This window comes from Schistocerca gregaria, chromosome 3 (assembly GCF_023897955.1).
Source record: "Schistocerca gregaria isolate iqSchGreg1 chromosome 3, iqSchGreg1.2, whole genome shotgun sequence".
Lineage (NCBI taxonomy): Eukaryota > Metazoa > Arthropoda > Insecta > Orthoptera > Acrididae > Schistocerca > Schistocerca gregaria.
The window spans coordinates 389824167-389849831 of NC_064922.1; the positions used below are offsets into that span (position 1 = coordinate 389824167).

General features: G+C 44.7%; 1 protein-coding gene across 1 annotated transcript in view; it reads right to left on the reverse strand.

Annotated features, from left to right (window-relative positions):
• Positions 1-356: 356 nt before the first annotated feature.
• LOC126355954 (uncharacterized) overlaps positions 357-25665 on the reverse strand; it is a 113099-nt gene continuing 87790 nt past the window's right edge. The window contains exons 3-8 of the mRNA XM_050006543.1: positions 20583-20867; positions 17207-17397; positions 11289-11505; positions 8229-8639; positions 3736-3871; positions 357-870 (exon numbers count right to left, since the gene is read on the reverse strand). Of these exons, the coding sequence (XP_049862500.1) occupies positions 779-870; positions 3736-3871; positions 8229-8639; positions 11289-11505; positions 17207-17397; positions 20583-20867 (1332 nt within the window). The 3' untranslated portion in view covers positions 357-778. The remainder of the gene's footprint in view (positions 871-3735; positions 3872-8228; positions 8640-11288; positions 11506-17206; positions 17398-20582; positions 20868-25665) is intronic.

Genomic DNA, 25665 nt, shown 5'->3' on the forward strand with positions numbered 1-25665 from the left:
AACACCACTCAGGTGGCATTCAATCTGATGGTGGGCAGTGGTCTCAGCACTTGGCTCATTGGTGTATTTTATAAGTGATGTGGAAAAAGTGACTGGGGGATTATTTCATTATAATGTGAGATCACGTGAAAGATAATGAAAATAACATTCATTAATTTTGCAGAAAGATTTGCTTATTGTCAAAATATAAAAGTACTAATGAAACTAGAATCTCTGCAATTTTTTTTGAAAAAAATTAACTTTATTTTTACATAACAATTATAAAACATTTTTGACATTTATTACATGTATGTATTACCGTTCCAATGTATTTCACAATTAATGGTATATCACAACACTTATGATTTGTACATCAGTGACGTTCTAGAATTTTGTTTATTCAGTATTTATTTTGACAGTTTTCCATTTAACAGAATATACAGTACGTCAATTATCATAATATAAATGTGATGTTATAAACATACTGGAAATACTGAAGAGTTTATAAATCTTTCCTAATATCAGTGCATCCAGCAGCAGAATGAGATTATCATTGTTTGATGCTGAGATTAACTTTAATTCAGAATTTAACGCATGTATTTACATTTCTATGTCAAGGTACTATGGTCTACATTATCATCTAAATGTAAAAGGAGCATTAAAATGAGAGTCAGACTTCTACAGAGACAAGTAATTATAGTAAAAAAATCTATGGATAGTAAGTTCTCTCAGGGATGGGAGCGACAATATCGCTGTGGCGAGATCTTGAAGATGACCTCCGCACCATTTCTAAAGAACTTCAGCAGGCACAGTCACAGGCGCACCTGCGCACACGCTTGTCACGCTTGTGGAACACCTGATCCACACTGCGCACAGATCGTGGATGCACATCTGCAAACAAACCAATTACTTTTTCACAAATCATACAAAGTCTCATGATAGTGGAAAGTCTTTCACAGAAGCATGATACTCTATATGGCTCAAATGTGTATATATAATGTGTTTACTCAACAGTTAGGCACATGTAATGGTTCTGAATGGTAAATAATTAATAAAAGAATGTCAAGCATGTCCTTGTTCCCCACTACTTCAACAGCACACAAATAAAGGCTTGTTAACAATATTCTAGTTAATTAAGATATTGCAGATAAATTTGAGCACCAATACAATATTTATTGTGAAATTTTCATGGATTGTTGTGAACTGTTGGAGTTCATACAGGAGCTTATAGTTTTTGTGTTGTACTTGTTTCTGCAGAAAAGTGGTTTGCCACAAACAAGTCCATATTAATACAGTCTTCATTAGGTTGAAAGATTGTTACCACATTTGTTTAATTCACACTTCCTTGACAAAAAAAAGTGAAGCATTCAGGAGACAATGTCAGATGTCGATGTAGATGTGTACATATGCACACCGTCTCACAGTACATGAATGAGGCATTTTTCTGTGAGATGTACAATGATCAGTGGAGTGCATTACAATTGTTCATGTTTAGTGTTGTTCCCAGGCCTGGTAGTGTATATAAGGAGTGTGAACAGCATTAGATTTTGAATGATTACCATGAAGGACAGAGAGATGCTGCATACTCATGAGAGACAGAGCTATCAGCACTTAACAGTGTTCAAAAGAGCATCATTGTATGTCTCCTTTTGGCTGGCTGGTTAAATCTTTCAATATCCAGATTTGTGAGGCATTCTAATGTGAAGAGGCCCAATGTGCAACTGCATGGGAATGTGAGAGTATGCATTCTCATCGTCAAGGCTCCAGTCAACCATGTCTGATCCCCACAAGGAAAGATCACTGTATTGTGTACAACTCATTCACATCTGCATCTGTCACCTGAGAAAAAGTAATAGACTCCCAGCAACTTACAGAGTTATTCATCACCATTTGTTTGCTGCTACTAGCAACCAGAAAATTGAACAAATTACTGACCATTGCAGAGGCTGCCATTAACACCACAAAAAAATGGTTTTCTTTGGAATGGTGTCATGATCGAGGAGTGAGGACTGCTGATAAATGGTGTTGCATTGTGTTCGGTGATGAATCACGGTCCTGCACTATGCTGGATGACTATCATCAGTGAGTAAGGCAGGCAGCTGGAGAAATGTCCCATTCATCCAATACTTAGGAGAGGCTGAACAGTGTTACTCCCAGCGTCACAGTGTGGGGAGTTATCAGCATGACATAAGGTAAGGATTGGTACTGACTGAGGGAACTTGATGGCACAACAGTGTCAAAGATGTCATGTGTCCTTACATGTTATCACACATACGAAAGTATCATGAAGCCATTTTTCAACAGGACAACCCTCACTGACAAATGGAATGTCTGCATGATCCTGAAGTAATCCTTTTCCATCAAGATCCTCAGATCTGTCCCCAATAGAACATTTGTGAGGACCATTTCAGATATCTACTTTGTCCCAGTGGCAGTATCTAGGATATCAATGGTGATTTGCCTCAGGAGAGGATACACTTGCTTCCTTACACCCTTCCCAACTGAATCAGTGTATGTATCCAGGCCAGAGGGTTTGCAATGTTATGCTGCCTCTTTTTTTGTATATTGATTTTGTGATCACTGCAGTGTTTCCTCCTCTCCTTTTGAGTGCTTCACTTTTTTGTCAGTTGATGTATGTACTGAAGAAGATACAAGGAAATTGAAAGGAAATTTCACAAAGAATTGGATATTTATATTAGTGTTTGTGATTGATATGGTCTTTGAGCTTTAAGTTGAGAGGCCTTTATGAGCTGAAGGTCTATGGCAATGCCATTATAATGAGAAGCGTCATAGAAAAAAATAAATAACAATTGCTGAACATCAAGCTACTTATGGAACAAGATATCACTAGGTGGTGTAAGTATACAAGGAGGCAATGGAAGAGTTGGGTAAAATGATATCAGCAGTAGGAACTGTTTAGTGGAATACATACTTAGGCATCCAGAAGCAGAGAAGTTAGAAATAAAAGGAACACTATAAAGAAATACAGGTGGTACATGCAAAGATGAGAAAATGTGATACAGGTAATCAAAGATTAAGCATAATATGTTATCAAATCAGCTGACACACACTCACACACACACACACACACACACACACACACACACACACACACACACACACACACAATAAACATAAAAAAGCGATCATAATTTTCATTTAGTCTCTCGATGGTAGGGGAAATAATTTCATTCTAATATATAAGGTAAAAGTATTAGAGAAACGAAAATGATTAAAGTGATGTTGCATTTGAAACTGGCCAAATATTCACTCTGATTGAAGCTGGCATTGTAGTACTTTGCCAAAACTTTAAGAGCTCACAAAATTTAGCTACGCACTTGCATAGAAATGCATTCACACTCTCAGCACTGAGTGTGTCCACCCCAACCAAAGAATGCTGTTTGTTGTCATCTGCTGGGCTGTTTGCTTTGCCCTGCAACCACCTCAGCTCTTTGTGCACTGATTCTTTTATTCACTACTCTAGCCAGAGAGTACAGATTTGTCGAATTATTAGTTGCACAGACATACGATCATTTTCAGACTCACTCACTATAGCGTAGAAGCAGTTGAATTGCAGCTCCCCTACCACACAGAGGCCATTCACAGTGTAACATCACTTCTACAATTATCCCCTGCCATACAGTGCCATTTGTGTAGGTACAGGATACATTGTTTTGTGCTATCTCTCCATACTGATAGTGCTTTCTGTAAGAGGTCAGGAGATGTGCAGAGTGAACAGATGTTATAATTACTTACAGTGCGGACGGGCAGGCCCCTGGTGTGGCTGTGGTTGTGGGGGCGGTGGAACGAGCCTCTGGTAGGGCATTTGCATTGCCTCTAGTGGCATGCCACCAGTCTCCTGTGCAGAGCGTGCTTCTGCCTCCTCAGCCATCTGCAACAACACAAAAGACCCACATGTCAATAAAGTACACGTTCACTTCATACACTCAACAGTTTATGTTTCAGAATCAGTTTATAGAGCCCTGAGATCAATGTATATGTTTCATGGGGCAAAACTAAACATCCTAACATGCCGTATGGAGCATAACTACAAATTTTAATAGTCTTGATTATAATAAAATTCTATAGTAACTTGATAACCAGTTTTGGTTGACCACAAGCAATTTCAGGCCATACTTCCACAGTAATTGGAACTTGAGAAATCAGACTGTGTTAACCACCACAAAACTGTTACTACAAGTATGAGTAAATTGTCAAAATATCCATAGGCTGATCAGGGCATGTATATTAGCATATAAAACCAGAAGATACTCAGATGTGATATGTGCATTCCCTAACAAAGCGTTGTTACTGTTGCCCCCACTGTTTGTGAATGTCCATACCATTGCATCAAATGTACTATATTAGATTGCAGGCACAATTCTGCACAATAACCAATGTTCAACCCCCACAAATGTGACAATGTCAGTTACTCATTCTTCATAGACTTGCTCCCAGCACATTAATTCAAACCCAGAAACAGTTTCCCACATTTCATAAAACTATCTGAAGCAAATGAGAAGAAAAATGAAGGATAGACTATGGAGTTATACATTTAACAACCATGTGGGACACACAGACAAGAAAGACAATCCATCCCTCAGTCTAAAGATGCCTTTAGTATACTTGCTCAACAGGCTGTCTCTAGCAGTCTGATTCCAGTATCAAGATGGTGTGAGTCATTATGGAAGGTGACTAGTTTTGTTGTAAATGTAGTAAATCTTAGGTCACAGTACCCACAATGATTAGCTCTCAACACCACATTCATAACTCCACCTGCCTTTTTGACAACTAAACATCACTATATTCCCAGGGCCACCATGGCACTCATGTAATTGTAAGCACATTTGATAAAACATTGAAACACCATCTCTAGTTTTGATAATGCCAGAGTGGTGGAGGTCTACAGATTTTGTCAGTATGCCATATCCAGCTGATGCCACTAACTGATGATTAGATCCTGTAGACCCACCAAACTGCGTGGCTGTAAGTTTCACCCAGTGTTCCAAATAGTCACAGACTTTCCTGTTAGATGAACATTGGTTGATTTAGCAGGCCAAATGAGGGTAACAGGGTGCCTCAGTGTTCATCAAACCAGGAAAATATTCGTGCAGCCTTGTGAGGATGACTGTTGTCATCTTTGAAGAAGAGAGTACCCATGCCATACTCATAATGGAGATGTAGAAAATAGGGCAACAACTGATCACTGAGAATGTTTAAATGAAGATCCACGTTCATGCTCCATGTAACCTGAGTAAGTGGGCCCAGCTTATAGTATGAATATTCTCAGAATATCACAGAGATACCTTCAATGAGAACTACACCTTCCACAAAAGTACCTGATTGGGAAATTAGTGCACTTGATGTCTTGAATCATTTGCAAAGAGGAATAATCTTAGCTTTTTGGACAAGGCTACATTACTTGAGTTGGCTGAAGTCCAGTTACTGTGTGTATCACCCAGCGTATGTGAGTGCCAGGGTGGGGAACAGTCTTTTGTGAAATATATAAGCCCAAAATTGCAAAGCACACAGTTTCCTCACATGTTCACTTGGAACCTGGTTGTGATGGAGCTATGTACAGTGGCAGATCAGTTCTTGTCATGTCTGAAATCTACTGTCACTGACAAGGTGTGACACTTGCCAGTGTTCCCTGCCAGTCAGAATCCATTTACAACCATTCCGAGTGGCATGCCATTCCTTGCAGACACATTATAGAGTGTGCATTGATGTGCCAAGAAGTTGGGCATCCTCATTTGTAGCACTGTCATGATGCTCTGTATGATGACAGGTTGAACTGGAGGTGCAAGACACAATGTCACATATGCATATGTACTGTGTACATATGCTACCTCAATGAAAATATCTGGACACCCCATGTAATGTGAAAATGACCACTTGTTGTGAATAGAGAAGAAGTAATAGCAGAACTGGTAGGCCAGAAGAGCTCAGTGATTTCCAGTATGGACCATCACTGGATTCACTTGAGTAAAAGATCCATCACAGACATTTCAGCCCTTCCAAAGCTGCCCAAATGGACTGCGATTTTGAAGTGGAAATGATGGAACAACCACAGCTAAAATAAGAGCAGGCAGACTTCATGTACTGATTGGTTCAGACCAAACATAGTGGAAGGTGGATTTAATGAAATCAGTGGAAGAAACTACATGTGACTCCCAAAGTGCCCAAAGTGTGTGTAGGGAGTTACAAATAATGGGGTAAAATGGACAAGCAGTTGCTCTTGAGCCACACATTTCTGTAGTTAGTCTAAGCGACACTTGCAGTGGTGTACAGAGCAATGCCATAGGAGTGTGGTTGACTGGAAATGAGTAGTTTGGAGTGATGAATCAGGATGATATATCACATGGCAATCAGACAGAACTGTGTGAGTTTAATTTACGCCAGGGGAATGCTACTGCCATTGTGAGTAGAGCTAGGAGAGTCTGCTATTCCTCCACAGACATTCAGATACCTCACTGAAAGTATCCAGGAAAGGTACATGCTTTGAAGAGTGAGAGTATTAGTGATTCTGAACAAAAAATGTCATAAGAACATATGTCCTGTTCTTAAAAGTTTCTGACGAAGATGTTGAAAACAGGACACATGCAAATGACAGTAAATGAAATATTGTGATGTAATTTGTTTTTAACTGTCTACATTTCCTCAGAAAAGATGTTCAGATAGTCCACCAACAACTGCAATGCAGTCTGTAGTTCTTGAAGGCAGCTAAAATTTAAATTTCATGTGACTAGGGCCTACGTTCGGTAAACTGTTCGCCGGGTACAAGTCTTTCAATTTGACACCACATCGTCGACTTGAACATCGATGCAGATGAGATGATGATGATGATTAGGACAACACAAGACCCTGTTCCCAGAACAGAGAAAATCTCCGACCCAGCTGGGAATCGAACCCGGGCCTGTAGGATTGACATTCTGTTGTGCTGAAGACTCAGCTACCGGGGGCGGACTTGAAGGCAGCTGCTCTGTTGCTAATCTGAGCTCATTCGAACAGTCTTTCACCTGAGCACAAATATGTAAAACAGGAGCGAGAAGTTCCTCCTTGTTAACTATTCTGCAGTTGTAGACTTCACTTTTTATCCAGCTCCATAAAGAGTAATCTAATGGAGAAAAATTGGGTGATGTCGGTGGCCAAGAAATGGCTCCAAGGTGACCGATGCCTGTGATTTTCAAACAGCTGTATCTCAGGTATGTTTAAGAAAAGAGCATACAATCATTTGAATTTTTTATACAGAATCATTAATACTATCTGTTGTGAACAGAGGGAGTCCACTTGACAGAAATCTCGCTGCCGCTGAAAAAGACTAAATGGTTCAAATGGCTCTGAGCACTATGGTACTTAACTTCTGAGGTCATCAGTACCCTAGAACTCAGAACTACTTAAACCTAACTAACCTAGGGACATCGCACACATCGATACCCGAGGCAGGATTCGAACCTGCGACTGTAGCAGTTGCGTGGTTCCAGACTGTAGTGCCTAGAACTGCTCGACCATCCTGGCCGGCTGAAAAAGACTGGTAGGATGCAGGTTTAGCCTATCTATCCTGCATTGACTATAGTTCCATGGACATGAACAAATAATATCCTCTGAACTACAATCAGAAGAAAATTAATCTTCTGTCTTGGGGTACTATTCCAAGAGCAGTTTCAAACTAACAGTATTCAAATCTCCAGGGAGGCAGTCTCTGTCCAGACACGATAATTCTATTCACTGTTCTGTTTCTACTGAAGACCAATCATTGTTTCTCTGTTGGCCATTATTTCTATCTGAATTGAAAACTTGAAGATGCAATGAACTTTCTAGAGGATCTCTGTAGCAAGGCTTACACTGATTCACAACTTTCAATTGACGCTTGCTGGTACAGAGTTACATAAGCAGGCGTCTCTCTTCTTGATGGCGTTGCCGCTCCAGGGGGCGTGATTCTCAAGGGTAGCGTGATTGGTTTGCGTGCAACGATGATCCTGCTGTGGACGAATGTCCTGGTGCTTCTGGTATCAATTGTCACAAACTTTTCTCTAGTGGTATCCCAGCATACCACACTATCACCACCACACTATCAACACTCAAAGTTTACCTCCTGTCTCACACTGTATGTATTATTCAGTTGGTCATATGGAGACTTCTTGAACAAACTGCAGACGTGAATTGTTGGTAAAATCGTCAAGGAACACTGACTTTCAAATGCAAAGCCAGGATCATACACTTCAGCGGATGGTGAATACGGAACGTACCTGCATCGGCACGTGGTGGGCCTCGAAGACCTGTCCCTCGGCTACCTGGACGGGGATCTGTTGTGCCTCGAACATGTGCATGGGGACCTGGTGGGCCTCGGCCAGCTGCAGCTGCGGCGGCATGCGGCGGGCCTGCTGCGCCTGCGCCTGTGCTTGGGCATGGGCCTGCGCCTGCGCCTGCGCCTCCAGGTGTGCGCGCAGCTGCGCCTCAGAACCTGGCACGGGCCTCTGCGGCTGCGGGGTCCTGCGGGCTGCAGCCGCGGCGGCTTCCGCAGCGGCCATCTGCACGGCGGCGCGCATCTCGGCCACCACCTGCGGCGGGATGCGGCCCGGGCCCTGGCGCAGCTGCACCTCCGGGATCTCGTGCACCTCCGTTATCTGGATCGGGATGCGCTGCATCTCCGCAGGACCCTGTTGGAGAAACGAAAAGTATGAGTGCTAAAAACGTTCTCTTTACATTCCTTGCCGAGGCGGCTTTTGTTACGGCCATAATGCTCGGCAAATGCTGGCGCGTGTGCTGAGAGACGGCGTTTCGGCCAATGTGAAGTACACCGAGGTGACAAGACTCCTGGGAGACTCCTAATATTGTGTCATACCTCCTTTTGCCCACCATAGTGCAGCAACTCGACGTGTCATGGACTCAACAAGTCGTTGGAAGTCCCCTGCAGAAACATTGAGCCATGCTATCTCCGTAGCCGTCCATAATTGCAGAAGTGTCCGCCCCCAGTATCTGAATGGTCAATCCTCTGGGCCCGCGTTCGATTCCCAGCTGGGTCGGGGAATATTCTCCGTCCAGGGACCGGGTGTTGTGCTGTCCTCATCATCATCCTATCATCGTCATCGACTGCAGGTCGCCAAAGTGGCGTCAAATTGAAAGACCGGCACCCGGGGAACGGACTGCCCGACGGGAGGGCCCTTCTTACTAACTGAAATCTGGACCCATCTCCTTTTTTACAATCCTCTAGGGTTCCACTGATGTGATAATGAGCCCAGAAGAGTCGCAGCAGGTTAGCTGCATGCTGTTAGCAAAGGCACTCTTGTCGATCGTCTGCTGCCATAGCAGACTAACGCCAAATTTCGGAGATTTTATCCGCTCAGAAACTGGGTGTTGTCCTAATCATCATCATTTCATCCCTATCGATGCGCAAGTCGCCGAAGTGGCGTCAAATCGAAAGACCTGCACCTGGCGAACGGTGTACCCTAGTCACACGACATTCTTTTTAGCATATCTGGAGCAGTGGCTGTAACAGAACGTCCCGAGCGTGGCTAATCATGGAGGTTTGTTTCTGCATTTCCTGAGGCTGTAACTTTCTTTACCCACCCCCAACTGTACTCCTATCAACTGCAGCATCGCCATCTTTTGTGGATGTTCACCACGGCTTCTTTTTCTGCCCACAAGAATTCAATAACAGCACGCTGCTTGTAACGTGAGTCGTATGTAGATGCCATTTTGACGCTGTACTACGGCTCTGGTATCTGCCAGAATGGTTCGAAACTTCGCCGGTACACAGAACAAACATCAAATGTGAAGCACAAACAAGGAAGTTTATCTATCTCTATTAATGGCTTTGTAAAAAAATATGGGGCATTACTTATTGAACAACCGTCGTACCATCTTCGCAAGGTATCATAATTTCGAAAAAGCTTACATGTCCGACACTAACCGAGCTTCCCCTAATTCTTAGGAATGTATGCGCGGAGGCAGGTGGTACTCTGTACTTGCGCCCAGGCAGAGTGAGCAGTGAGCCTTCTTTAGGGTGAAGCACGTTCAAATAGAATCGTCACAAAATATCTTAATTTCGAAAAAGCTTACATGTCCGACACTAACAAGGGGAGGCCGCCAATTGTGAAATTCAAATTCGATTCATACTGCGCATAATAAAAGCTCATGGCCAGAGGTGTAATATGGCAAAGAACCAAGATGCACTTCTCAGCCGTTGTCGAGAAAATCGACAGTTAAAAGGAACCATTGCGGTGAAATACTCTCTACGATTAATAATTTTCTACAGCGTCGTGGCGCAGCGGTAAGCGCTATTAATGAATTGCTTATGCATGTTGGTGAAGGCGGATCGCTCTCCAATTGTACCGCCTCCATTTTCCGTTTTTTTAACAGGGTGTACCAAAGCTGCCCCGTCCGCACTGATTTTCGACGATGTTATAAGTTGCGCTAGAGACCGCATCTACCTTCTTTCGAAGTTAGCAGGCAACTACGCTGTTATGCGGCGGCTCGTTTCGGCCCATTCAACATCTGTTCTTCAAGTGTAACGAGCGAGTAACGGAGTTTATATTTCATACCTGCCACAGCACATTTGTTTTCGTGGGGTCTCTATTCTAATTCGAACGTTTGACTTACGCTGTACGTATTCGTTTCGGAATATCGTTTCTACGTCCTCCGTTAACTGTACGTGGTTAACATTATGAAGACAATTAATGACATTTGTGAAATACAACTTTGCGGAAAACATAGTGATGTTCGAAGTCGCCAGTTTTTCCACGACAAACGACTCTCAACAAATTATTATATGTTTCTACATCTACATCCATACTCCGCAATCCACCTGACGGTGTGTGGCGGGAATTATATATATATATATATATATATATATATATATATATATATGTGTGTGTGTGTGTGTGTGTGTGTGTGTGTGTGTGTGTGTGTGTGTGTGTGTGAGTGTTTTGAATTACAAAAAACAAATACTCAAAAAAAAAAAAAAAAAAAGAAAGGTTGCATGGGGCGACCCTGCGCCACGACGAGGTAGGAAATTCTTAGTCGTAGAGAGTATTTCACCAAAACGGTTTCTTTTAACTGTCGATTTTCTCGACAACGGCTGAGAAGTGGATCTTGGTGGTTTGGCACATTACACCTCTGGCAATGAGCTTTTATTACGCGCAGTATGAATCGAATCTGAATTTCACAATTGGCAGCCTCCCCTTGTAAGCGAGCTTCCCCTAATTGTTGGGAATGTACGCCTGTAAGCAAGTGGTACTCGGTTTTTGCGCCCAGGCAGACTGAGCAGTGAGCACGGGGCAGATGGAGAGGAGGGAGTGGCGAGGTACCTGCTGCAGCTCGGCGACCTGTATGGGGACGCGCAGCGCCTCCAGGATGTGGAGCGGCACCGCCTGCTCCTCCGGCTGGGGCTGCGGCTGCGGCTGCGGCCTGGGGCGGTGCTGCGGCTGCGGCTGGATGTGCGCGCCGTGGAACTGCAGGGGCAGCTGCACGGGGCCCGGCAGCGGCACCACCACGGGGCCCATCACCTCCATGGCCGGCATGTGTCTGCGGGCAGCGGCCACACTCAGCCAACGTCACCGACTCCACACTCCCACACTTACAAAGCACAATTCTTCATATTGAACTTCTTATCTACAGGGCATCTCTCTGTCTCTTTCTCTCTCTCACATACACACAAACACATTTATAAACACTAGTGGGAAAAAAACATCCAAACACCAAGAGGGAGTTTTGCAACAGAAACGAAAGTTGGTATGCGTGGTTCTGCATCTCATAGATGATGTCTATTCAGATTTCGCACTGGTCGCATAACAGTGGTGCTAGTAGTGCTTCTATGAGGATGGACATCCAGTTTGCTTTGAATAGACGCTGTAAGGGTCGGTAGTGTTAGTTACCTTTGAGACTGGAGATTGCGGGATGATGTTAGTCAAGAATGTCTTGAACACGACTAAGAAGCTGCCATTATCAGCACGTCACTGAGTTTGAACGAGGTCGTGTAATAGGGCTACGAGAAGCTGGATGCCCCTTCTGCGATGTTTTAGAAAGACTTGGCAGTAATATAGCCATTGTACATGATTTCTGGATGCGGAGGTGACGAGAAGGTATTGTTGCAAGAAGACTGGGCTCTGGACGGCCACGTGACACTACTGCGGCAGAAGACCACACTGTGTGCGATGTCAAGGCTCTAGCGTATCGTACTGCATCTGCAGCATCACCACGAGCAGCAGTTGGCAGCACAGTGACACAACGAACTGTTACACATCGCTTACTTCAAGGACAGTTCCGAGCCAGTTGACCTGCGGCGCATAATCCATGACACCGAAGCACCGCCAATGGCAGCTTCAGTGGTGTTAAGCGAGAGGTCTTTGAAGGGTGGGGCGGAGGTCTGTTATGTTTTCTGAACAAAGCTGGGTTTCCCTTGGTGCCATTGGTGTGTGTGTGTGGGGGGGGGGGGGGGGGGGGCTGCATCTGGAGGGCGCTCAACATCGCAGTCATCAGCGCCTGTACGCTGACTGTGTGAGGCAAATGGGGCTATAGCACACAAAATGTGGATAGCCTAATTTACAATGTAAGACCACATACGTTCCCTTGTACTCTGTTTTACATTAACACAAGCGACTCCTCTGAACGGTACAATGGAGCAAGCAAGTCAATGCAGACCATTACACACAATCAGTACCGGTGATGGGTGTGAGTTGTTTAGGATGAGGATGCCAGATGAGAGTCTGCAACCAACCTTCTGCGTGCTACGCACACACGACCTACATCTGAAGTTATGGTCTGGGGTGAGATTTCGTACAACAGCAGGAGCACTTTCGTGGTTATTCCACGCACTGTGACCTCAAATTTATTCCTCAGTCTGCTGATTCGAACTGTTGTACTGCTATTCATGAACAGCATTCCATGGGGGGTTTCCCAACACTATAATGGTCGCCTACATACCGCTGTTGTAGCCCATCGTCCTCTACAGAGTGTCGACATGTTGCTTTGGCCAGCTCAAGCACGAGATCTGTCTCACAAAATCTCCAGTGTCATCGATAACCAGCACTAACCATCCCGCCCTTAACCAACCAAGTGCAACGGACATGGAACTCCATCCCACAAATTGACATCCGGCAGCTGTACAACACGATGCACACACGTTTGCATGCTTGCATTCAACATTCTGGCTGTCACACTAGTTATTAACGTACCAGCATATCACATCTGCAATGGATTATCCCTAGCTTAAATTGACTTGTGCCCTTGCAATATTAATTACTTAAATATCTTACCTAGGCAACAGTGTTCCCAAAATTTCATTACTCTGCATTAATTAGTTTTTGCTGTTGTGATTTTTCCATCAGTGTACATACATACAGAGTGTAATAAGTATAAATGCAGATATTTTTATGTGTGGTGCCTTAATACACACACACATCAGTGTGTTGGTTGTTTTTCTCTACATCAACATTTTTTCTGCTTGGTCGTAACTGCACCACTAAGTGGACTCTGCCTGTCAGTACAGACCAACCGTTTCACGTCCACGCGTTCAGACTTAAGCACCTGACCTGTTGCCCAGGGGAAAATAAGGACGAATGGCTATTTCTTGCATCATGTACTCAGAGGTACTACCCAACCTAAAAACATACAACTTGAATAGCTATAATTATTAGTCTCAAAATGACTTAAATATTGATGTAATGCTGTTCAGCACACCATCCTCAGTCGTCAACAGAAGTAGCTGCAGCTATACCCATTACACCATGAATAAAGTGTGATGTAGCTGCCGGTACTTACAGGTTTTATGCAACCCGCAACACCATCAAATACCATGTGCAAAACTGTTATATTCCCTCTCGCGCTACATGCAAACTGTTAGTCCTACAGAAGAAATGAACAGGAGCTTCTTGTGGGAAATTTAATGTAGCTAAATTTTGTACTGAGATACCTTTTTGCTAGACGCTGTAGTTTTTAAATTTGTCTAGAAAAACGTACAAAAGCGATCTTCAAACGTTTCGTTCTTGAATAACTGTAGAACAGTGGCCTTCATTGAAAGTACATCCCAGTACAAAATTTAACTTGATTAAATTTTCTACAAAAGGGTCCTGTTCATTTTTCCTGTAGGAATAATAGTTTGCACGTAGCGAGCGGGATAATATGAAAAACCCGCGCGCTTTTTTTGAATGCGTTGCGTGTTGCATAAGACAGCTGAATCACCCTGTACGTGGCGTCCCGTTTATACTGACCACCGCAAATAACAACACTATTTCAGTACTTTTAAACGACATGTCGTGTACAATGAAGCCAGTCTTTGATTAAAAACTACATCATCCTTATTCCTTTAATTGTGGTTGGAGGTAAGCGTAATGCTACCCAGGCAGTATTGTGCATACACATATTGAAAATAAGAAAATATTTTTGTAATTGCTGATTTGCGAGCTTAAACTGTCTATTGACGAGTAGCATTTCTACCTTCTATTCGTTGGTGCACATCGTTCTCGCAGAAATCTACAGCTGGAGATAAGTTTGCTGAACGGCCGACGCGCGTTTTCCTTGCCTTTACATTTGTTTGCTGTCGACTCCAGCGAATGCGCGAGTTAGGTTACCCTAGGTAGCTGCACTGATTGTGTTACGTTTTTACAGTAATAACGTTATGTTTACTTGAATGACAGTAAGAATCATTCTTGAACAGATCTTGAAGAGAGGAAGAGGACTACTAAATATAAAATATAATGCTATTTGAGAGAGATGTACTGTTGTTCATATCTTCGTAACAAAGTGTCAAGAAAGGCAGTCGTAATGGTTAATATACCCCTGGTACCGAAACAACATTTTCTTGATACATCTTTTTCTTTATGGTAAGAGAAGCCAAAACGTTCCAGTAAGCATGGATCCGCTAAATAAGAGCCGCCGCAGACTTCATGACGAAATATTGTTCTACTAAGCACAAATTTATTTGAAATTTAAGCTTTTCAATAAAGTCCACAAGAAACAGATTTCATATTTCTCCCTTGATGTACTTCAACACCGTATTACTGCAGGACATTGCATTTACAATTTACTGTGCACTCGTAACTTTAAAGAAGGAGTTCCACGTACGGCTTTGGCATTTGGATCGTACTCTGCAGTCGTCTCTGGGAAGAGTTACGAAATGTTCCAAATGCCCTCGAATCATCTCGTAAATCTGGACAATACCCTGCAGTCTTCTAATCCATTTGTTATACTGTATTAACGGAAGTTCTTTACACTTCATTTCTGATATGGTCCCAGACAGAAATATCCATAAGATTGAGGTCGGGTGATGTAGGAGGTCAAGGTACAGACCCCACTGAACGTATCCATCTTGGGCTATATTGCTACGAAGATGTCATCGTATGTCAGCAGAGAAATGTGCAGGTGCTCTATCATGCTTGTACTATGATCGACAACGAAGAGCTATGGGTCGAAACTGAGCTCAAACGCAAGGGGACTTAATCGTAAAGTTTATACAAGGTGATTTTATGCGCCGTGTACAAACTCTAGGGATTTATCGATGAGAGGATACGGGACAAAAAAAGGTCTAATGAATTTATGTCCGGAAATGCACGATTTGTGGTCCCGTCGGAGGTTCGAGTCCTCCCTCGAGCATGGGTGTGTGTTTGTCCTTAGGATAATTTAGGTTAAGTAGTGTGTAAGCTTAGGACTGATGACCTTAGCAGTTAAGTCCCATAAGATTTCACACACTTTTTTTCTTTTCTTTTTTGCGCGATTTCTATGCTACATACCATTTATTCTATCATACATTGTAACAGGGACTGCGGTCTAATACGCCGCTGTACCATGGAGTCACAGTTACAGTATGTGCTGAAAATGGTTTTCATGTGCCTCAACGCATGTGTGTACGCGCCGTAGCATGTTCTGTCTCAGACGTTCACATCGGCCAGGCTGCATCCCAGCAGTGCCAAAGGCAGCATGAATACGCTGCTCCACACTTGGAATGGGCTCTGCATACACGATCCTTTTGAGATGGCCCCATAACCAGAGATCGCACCGGTTGAGATCCGGTGAACAAGCAGGCCATGCAACTGGACCCTCTCGTCCGATCCATAGACCAAGGAAGACACGATTGAGATACGTCCGCACGTTAACGGCAAAGTGGGCTGGAGTACCATCATGTAGCAGCCACATAACATTTCGAACATCAATGGCACTTCTTCCAGCAGGGGAGGCAAAGTCACCCGCAAGAAACGCCGATAGTTCCGACCTGTTAGGCGACGTGGAAGGAACTCTGGTTCCACAATACGGTCGCCAATTATCCCGGCCCTCACATTCCGGCTGCACCGATGCTGATGATTTGCTGTCATGTCATGGAGGTTCGGCATGTTATTACACAGATGAATGTTATGAGAGCTGAAGATACGACTCCGTGTAAAGGTGGCCTCATCTGTGAATACGATGAATGGCACAAATGCCGGAATCGTGATTGTCTAGTGAAGAGACCAGTGACAAGACTGCTCCCGACGTGGAAAGTCTGTTGCTAGTAAGTGAGGGTAGTAACAATCGTCTTGAAGAATGTGCCACACGGTCGTCCAGCTTACCCTGTACTGGCGGGCCAACTGCCTGGTACTGACACGGCGGTCGCCTTCCACAACGTTAACTACATTTTTTTCCAGGTCAGGTGTCCGAACATTTCGGGTACGTCCCTCATGATTTACCTTCCTGAAAAGACACCGTCGAACATTGAACGCTGTGGTTGCTGCCGGCGGGAACAGGTCTCCTGATACAACCTTGCTGCCCGCCACCTGCAGCCACTTGCCATTCCATAAGCAAACACCACGCCTCGATTCGAATACGGAACCACTACAAGGTAAGTCAGCAAGAGAAGTGAATCGGACACAACATTACCAATCACTGTGGCATGACGTCTAAGGAACAGTACCACCCTGTGGAAGGAAACCATGCATACTGTAACAGTAGCTGCACGGTAAACAAAGTATGACTAAATAAATGGTCTCTAGCACGGAAACCACGCATTTCCGGACATAAGTTCATAAGACCTTTTTTGTTCCATATCCTCTTATCTATCAATACCTAGAGTTTTTACACGGTGGAAAAGATCGCCTTGTATTTCAAATACTGGTATCGTATTTGACACTGCAATCAGTGGCGGCCCATAATCATGTACTCAACAATTCCGTCATAGAGTTGAGTATCAAGTTGGTATCAAGTCGGTGATAGTGAAGACGGGGGAGGAAAGCAGGCGGCGGCGAGCAGCGAGCTGTACCTCTGGTCGCGGCCGGTCTCGCAGGAGATGGCGAGCCGCTCTCCGGTGGAGTGCTCGAGGCGCGGCGCGGTGCTCACGTTGAGACCGAAGGGTAGCCGCAGCTCGCGCGCCGGCTGCGCCACCGTCTGGTCCAGCCGCCGCTTCTCCACCACGCAGTCCATGCGCGCCCGCAGGTTGCGCTCCACCAGCGACTGCAACCAGCAAGCCCTCTCTCAGTTACTCCCAGCTCGTCAACACAACGTCAAGACGATACCTTCCCCACTACATATGTAGAACATATTCCATAGAACAGCCAACAAAGAAAAATCGGGAGGAGAATTCGTGTAGCCCAAATTTTTCTATTACTATCGTCGGGGCGTGAGTGTGCGGGTGGGCATTTAGAGACCACCTTTATGTGCGAGGGTTGTCCAGAAAGTAAGTTCTGATCGGTCGCGAAATGGAAACCAGTGGGAAAATCCGGTAAAGCTTTGCACAGATGTGTTGGGCAGCGTCTCTAGTATCGTGTCGCGTCGCTCTTTTCAGTTTCGAGTGAACAGTGAGCACGTAAAGATGGGTAGGGAATAGCGTCTCCCGCCAAGTAAGAGGGCCTGGTTAGAGATTTCGCCGGTGTCTTGTAGCCCACATAACACAACTGTCGAGCAGTTCCTTCTTCATGGCAATTCTCGGCCGCACACTGCAGGGGCAATGAAGACGCTCCTGCAGTGTTTCCGATGAGAAGTGTTTGATCACACACAATACAGTCCGTACTTGGCTCCCCCTGTGTCTCATCTCTTCTCACAAGAACCGCTGGCTATGAAGGCTAAATTTCTCCACAGAAAACGAGCTGGAGACCAGTGCAGGTGACTGGCCTAAAGCACAGGCGACTGCTTTCTGTGATGAGGATATTAGCAAGCTGATACAACACTACGGCAGCCCTCGAATTTGGGGCAGCGGCTATGTAGAGAAGTAAGTGGAAGGTGTACCTAAGTGTTGCAAATAAAACGTTTCTGGTTTTAACTGTGGTCTCCATTTCGCAACCGATCGGAACTTTCTTTCTGAACAGCCCTCGTATTTCTTGAATAACTTGGAAACAACAGCTTCTAGCGAAAATGTTTCGCAGCACAAAATTATATTACATTAAACTTTCTACAGAAAAGATCCTATTCTTTTCTTCTCTGAGGATGGAAAACCGCAAATTATTTAGATGTGTACACAACGTTTAAGTGCAGTAGAACTGTATGAAGGGATAACACTTCTTCTGAGGCTGGGACGGGGTGGAGGGGGGCGGGGGTGGAGTGTAGAAGTGCGACCGAAGGTAGATCACCGGACTGTGAGTCGTACAAGTCTCCCCTTCACAGGTTTGCAAACTGAAGGGCCAGCACATGATTCCCCACCCCATCTATACCACTACGTCACAAGAAATAACTGCAGTGTTTCACAAAGTTATACTGGCCCTCCGCAATACGCCTGATGAATCAGTGGCAATGTAGTTCGCGGATATGCATGAGAGTGTTTACTTTTCCCAAAATTCGTTAACCTTATATGGAATACTAAAATGTAGACTTTCACGGCCGGAAATGTCATGTCCATTATAATTATCCGGGCTGTTATGCCGTGGTCGGTTGATGAATTCTGTGTCAATTCCCAACGTTTCGTCCCCGTCTGCGGAGGACATCTTCAAGGGGGTCTGTAGCTCGATGGAAGGTCCAACACAGCCACTGATGTACCGTATCAGCATATTAAAAGTGTTTCAATAGAATTGATTCTGCATTATTTGTCTTCCCCACGATCTTGAAATTAATGCTGCCAAGTTTGGTACTCATACGGTAATTAGTTTCCGTGCTGTAACGTGTTAAATAGGGAAAGTTTAATTATAACCACCCGCTACATAACAGGAGTTATGCTACACAATGAAAACCCCGCATCACAGTACCGTAACGAGTCACCAGCTGGTCCAAGATGAAACGGTGCAGCCAGTTGATAAAGTTGAGTATGGCGCGGTAATTCGCTTTCGACAGCAGAGGAAATTTTGCTGTCTCGTCAGACCAAAGAAACCGATCTCGATTCGCCTGACACGTCTGCAACATTTCCGCTGCTGTAGAAAACGAATAACCGCAAGGTGCTCCACTTTATCAACGGGCTGCACCACTCCACCTTGGACCAGCAGGTGGCTCGTTACGCTACAGTGAGGAGTGGTTTTCATTGTGTACCTTTACTCCATATGTGTATTTGGAAACAAACAAAAAATTATTTACGTAACTTTTTTCCGAGATACATTTGTAGACTTAGAGAAGGCTTTTGTCAACGTTGACTGGAATACTCTCTTTCAAATTCTAAAGGTGGCAGGGGTAAAATACAGAGAGCGAAAAGCTATTTACAACTTGTACAGAAACCAGATGGCAGTTATAAGAGTCGAGAGGCAGGAAAGGGAAGCAGTGGTTGGGAAGGGAGTGAGACAGGTTTGTAGCCTCTAGCATTTGTTATTCAATCTGTATATTGAGCAAGCAGTAAAGGAAACAAAAGAAAAATTCGGAGTAGGTATTAAAATCCATGGAGAAGAAATAAAAAATTTGAGGTTCACCGATGGCATTGTAATTCTATCAGAGACAGCAAAGTACCTGGAAGAGCAGTTGAATTGAATAGACAGTGTTTTGAAAGAAGGATATAAGCTGAACATCAAGAAAAGCAAAACGAGGATAATGGAATTTAGTCGAATTAAGTCGTGTGAAGCTGAGGGAATTAGATTAGGAAATGAGACACTTGAAGTAGTAAACGAGTTTTGCTGTTTGGGGAGCAAAATAACTGATGATGGTCGAAGTAGAGAGGATATAAAACGTAGACTGGCAATGGTAAGGAAAGCGTTTCTGAAGAAGAGAAATTTATTAACATCGAGTATAGATTTAAGTGTCAGACGTCATTTCTGAAAGTATTTGTATAGAGTGTAGTCATGTATGGAAATGAAACATGGACGATAACTAGTTTGGAGAAGAAGAGAATAGAAGCTTCCGAAATGTGGTGCTACAGAAGAATGCTGAAGATTAGATCGGTAGATCACATAACTAATGATGAAGTATTGAATAGAATTGGGGACAAAAAGAACGTACCGGTTAGCAGGACAAGTTCTGAGGCATCAAGGGATCACAAATTTAACATTGCAGGACAGCGTGGAGGGTAAAAATCGTAGAGGGAGACCAAGAGATGAATACAGTAAGCAGATTCAGAAAGATGTAGGTTGCAGTAAGTAGTGGGAGATGAAGCAGCTGGCACAGGATAGAGTAGCATGGAGAGCTGCATCAAACGAGTCTCAGGACTGAAGACCACCACAACAACAACAACTAAAACCCCACGACTGCTCGTCGTACTGCGGTTCGATTTACGTTGACGGTGGAGTACTCACGCCGGCCAGGTCGTCGAAGTCGAGCGTGAGCGGCAGCTTGAAGTGCAGCTGCTGGTCGCGGTCGGCGCCGTCTTCGTCGGACGGCTGCTCCGCCGAGGGCTCGTCCTGCTCTTGGTCCTGATCCTGGTCCTGCTCCTGCTGCTGGCCGGGCTGCTGCTGCTCCGACTCCTGCTGCTGAGGCTCGGCGTCCAAGCGCTGGTCCACCGCCGCCAGCTTCTTGTGCGCCATCGACTCCTCCGACTGCAGCGGGTCAGACACCAGCGCCTGGTAGCCCGGCTGGTCCTCCTGCAAGTACACCACTCGGTCAGCATCGTCACTGGCACAGCACTGAACGAAATTAACTAAAAGAATTACCTCCGCATCCGATACCATAACAAAGCAAAGACGACAAAGCTTTTCACAGTTGGCAATTTTAAACTGCAACAGCCGGAACGACAGCAAACAAGAAAACTTTATTGACTGTATGCTGTCATTTAGATGAAGAATACATTATCAATTTTACACGTGAATTAGGGGTATCCATGGTGCGAAATTTCGTACAGACATCTGCCAGCAATAACTGCGCTACATTGGTTAGGCATCCAGACTGCTGCGACTCTGTACCACAATTCATGAATCAAAGTGTCAGGCGAATAGTGGTATGCCAGTACCCCTTCAGGCCTTGACCAGACGTCTTCAGTTGTCGGGAGATGTGGAAAACTTGTTGGTTGGGTTGGGTTGGGTTGTTTGGGGAAGAGACCAAACAGCGAGGTCATCGGTCTCATCGGCTTAGGGAAGGACGGGAAGGAAGTCAGCCGTGCCCTTTCAAAGGAACCATCCCTGCATTTGCCTGGAGCGATTTAGGGAAATCACTGAATACCTAAATCAGGATGGCCGGACGCGGAATTGAACTGTAGTCCACCCGAAAGCAACTCCAGTGTGCTAACCACTGCGCCACCTCGCTCGGTGGAGAACTTGTTGGCTGGGGCAACAGTCAAACACACAATGTATCAAGCATCAAGCTAGGTCAGAACACCATGGGGACATGCGGTCCTCCATTATCTTGTTAAAAGATAATCTCATGGAGACTTCGAAGATGGGGCAAGGACACCTTCCTTAACACGTTAGAAATGTAATGCCAGAGGGGGTGATCTGTAATAATTACTTGAGAAAAGGTGAACTTCTTAGCCAAGACCGCTTGGAAACAACTTTCATTGTCGATTACCAGTTTCGGTAAGCAGGGTTACCATTTTCAGATCTCCTACACCAACTATACACGTACTCTTTCTAAGCCATTGCCAGGCGTCTGACGGATGATATGAACGATGCACCTGCAAGTCAACGTTAAAATCATAATACATAGAAAAATTCGCCAAATGCTCTTGCCCCATACCACACACTACTGCGTACTTCATGGCAGCCACGGCACCGCTAGAAGAAGGTAACCATGCTTACCGGAACCGGTAATCGACAATAAAGGTTGTTTGCAAGCGATTTTGGCTAAGGAGTCCACCTTCCCTCAAGTGATACAGCTATTATGGAATCCTTGTCCAGCTCGGAAAGACTCAATGAGGATTTACACTCAAAAACTCTGCTTCAGTCGTCTCAGTTGAATTTGACGTCACAGGTTTTTGATCGTTTCAAATGACTAGAAGTGTACGTAGAAAGACATTTAGATGATGACGTAGTATGTTACGTATTTTAAGCTAGGAGAAGCTGGATTGTATGTAGAATACGGATTGTAGAATACCGTAAAAATTTATTTTCCAACTCAGTTAGTAATTTCATCCAAAGAAGCCTTTTCTGATGTTGAACTTGCAGCCCACTTTGTGTCGCTCCGCGTGTAACTGCGAAAGCGGCCGTCCGTTTATCTGAGGGCGCTGCGGGCGCCGTCAGTCACGCGTAACGGGGGAAACTCGCCCGCAACAAGGCCGGAGCTGGGAGCCGTGGGAGGCACGCTTTCTACTGCCGCCACGACCACCGGAAAACACGACCCGCAACAACCACTCTCTGCTCTTCTGCACCGAGACTCTTATTTGGATTCTTCTGGCGTACAGATTTCGTGACCCCGCCTCCTACCACTCTCCTCGCTATGCCGATGAAATTTGTGGTAAGGTTCTATGGTCCCTAGACTTACACACCTTCGACAAGGGGGTTGGGGGGGGGGGGGGACAAGGCGCCTCAGACCCCCGGCTACCACGCGCTGTGCCGATGCAGCACTTTTGTACTATCTACAAGAGGAAAATTGCAATTTGCTTCTGTAACCTGGAAATGAGATATTTACTTCCTTATTGCTATACCGTGAAAAGCCCACCTCAAATCATTCTTTTGGCTTTCACTTTACAGGATTGTGATTCATCAAAATGTAGTTATACACTGAAGAGCCAAAGAAACTGGTATAGGCCATGCGATTTCAAATATAGAGATGAGTAAGCAGGCAGAATACGGCGCTGCGCTCGGCAACGCCTATACAAGACAACAAGCATCCGGCGCAGTTGTTAGATCGGTTACCGCTGCTACAATGGCAGATTATCAAGATTTAAGTGAGTCTGAACGTGGTGTTATAAGCGGCGCACGAACGATGGGACACAGCATCTCCGAGGTAGCGATGAAGTGGACATTTTCCAGTATGACCATTTCATGAGTGTACCATAATATCACGAATCCTGTTAAACATCAAATCTCCGACATCGCTGCAGCTGTGAAAAGATCATGCAAGAACGAGACCATCGACGAGTGAAGAGAATCGTTCAACATGACACAAGTCCAACCCTTCCGCAAATTGCTGTAGATGTCAAAGCTGGGCCATCAGCAAGTATCAGGGTGCGAACCATTCAATGAAACATCATCGATATGGGCTTTCGGATCCGAAGGCCCACTCGTGTACCCTTGATGACTGAACGACACAATGCTTTACGCCTCGCCTGTTCCCTTAACACCGACATTGGACTGTTAATGACTGGAAGCATGTTGCCTGGTTGAAAGTGTCTCATTTCAGATTGTATCGAGCGGTTGGACGTGTACGGATATGGAGACAATCTCATGAATCCATGGACCCTGCAAGTCAGCAGGGGATTGTTCAAGTTTGTGGAGGCTCTGTGGTGTGAGGCGTGTGCAGTTGGAGTCATATGGGACCCTGATACGTCTAGGTACGACTCTGACAGGTGACACTTACGTAAACATCCAGTCTGATCACCTGCATGCATTTATATCCATTTTGCATTCCGACAGACTTGAGCAATGCCAGCAGGACAGTGCGACACCCCCCGCGTCCAGAATTGCTACAGAGTGGCTCCAGGAACACACTTCTGAGTTTAAACACTTCCGATGGGCACCAAACTCCCCAGAAATGAACATTATCGAGCATATCTGGGATGTTTTGTAACGTGCTGTTCAGAAGAGCCCTCCACCCCGTCGTATTCTTACAGATTCGTGGTGCCAATTCCCTCCAGCGCTACTTCAGACATTAGTCGAGTCCATGGCACGTCGAGTTGTGGCACTTCTGTGTCCTCTCGGGGGCCCTACACGTTTTTAGGCAGGTGTACCAGTTTCTTTGTTTCTTCAGTGTGTATACTACATAGGCAACTACCAGTAATAAACAAAGTCAGCATACTTCCTGCTGCCCAGAAATTATTTTTGTTTCATACTGTGTTGGTTCATGTCAAAACGATCGTTTTAAAGAGAGCATGTAATATTCATTAGTAATGTTATCGCTAGAGGCAAAACATGGGCTGAGCCACGTTGACGGAAACATTGAAATTTGCTCGAAACTATGAAGCCTTATACATATGACAAAACCAAAGCGAGGGTCAATGCAAGTACATTTCTTCCAATGCCACAGAAACCTGTTTATTTACAGTACTTTCAAAGCAGTAAGATGATATGACTTGCTGAAAATTTATAATGAAGATTCCAATGAAGAGAATGAATGCGTTCAAAATAAAAGAAATTATATGGAGAGCAAATTATCCGGAAGTATAAACTGAAATTACTGCTACGATTTGCTTCTGATACTTAAGTATGGACCATCTGTTGTGCATGTAGCTCTACTTCCACACTGAAGTCATAACTCAATAACTAGCACAGTGAACCAGTGTACAAACCGAAGAAAGGCAAGGATTAAAGCACTAAACCGGTCTACTGCTCGACTAGTTTTAGTTCTCAATATAAAAGAGTCGTCACCAGTTAGAAAAGAAGAACGACTGTAGCTTCACGGAGAAGTTATATGATACTATCAAATCCAGCCCTGTAACGTTACAGTGTTTCATTTTTTTTCCTACTTGGTAACGTCTTCCTTGCTGGCAAGTAAGGAGGGTCAAGTAACACAGAATATAAGAGGATTCCGTGTGCTGGAATTAAAGTACAACTGCTTTTTTTCTGGCACACAAATGACCAGCAAGAGCCAGATCACTCCAGACGATTCATAGATGTTGACGCAGGAGTGTCAACTCAAAGCTTGTGCTTCTCAGAGGTAAAAAAGAAATTGATGCAGACTCGGGACGTACTTTGCCTGTATTATGAGGCCAACCGTCTGAGGCTTGACCCCATCGGAACTCGGGTCTACGCCTCAATGTCAACAAGAGATAACCGGAGGAGAGTTTCAAGTAGCATGGGGAGGTGAAATACGACAGCATTTTGCACTGCGCGGATATCTAGGCGTGGCTGTGGACCCCACTCCGACAGACAGAACTGAAGTCTGTGCCACGATTAGCCCAGACGGCCGACCGGAGTGCCGGAGTGGTTCTAGGCGCTACAGTCTGGAACCGCGCAACCTCGGGTGTGTGATGTCCTTAGGATAGTTAGGTTTAAGTAGTTCTAAGTTCTAGGGGACTGATGACCTCAGAGGTCCCATAGTGCTCAGAGCCAATTGAGCCATAGCCCAGACGTGCACATCATAAGCTATCGATGCTGGACTGCTGCGAATGTCTGTGTGTATGCTGCTGAACACGCCTCTCCAGTGTAGAGTCTCCCGCATTTGCACATAAGGTGGACACTGCGTAAATGTGTTAGTGGTCAGCGAAGAGTGCGAAGGGGTGCCTGGAGCAAACTTCGGTGCAGAAATGCTATATAAGGTGGCAGCCAGCCAAGGGTATTTTAGGGGATT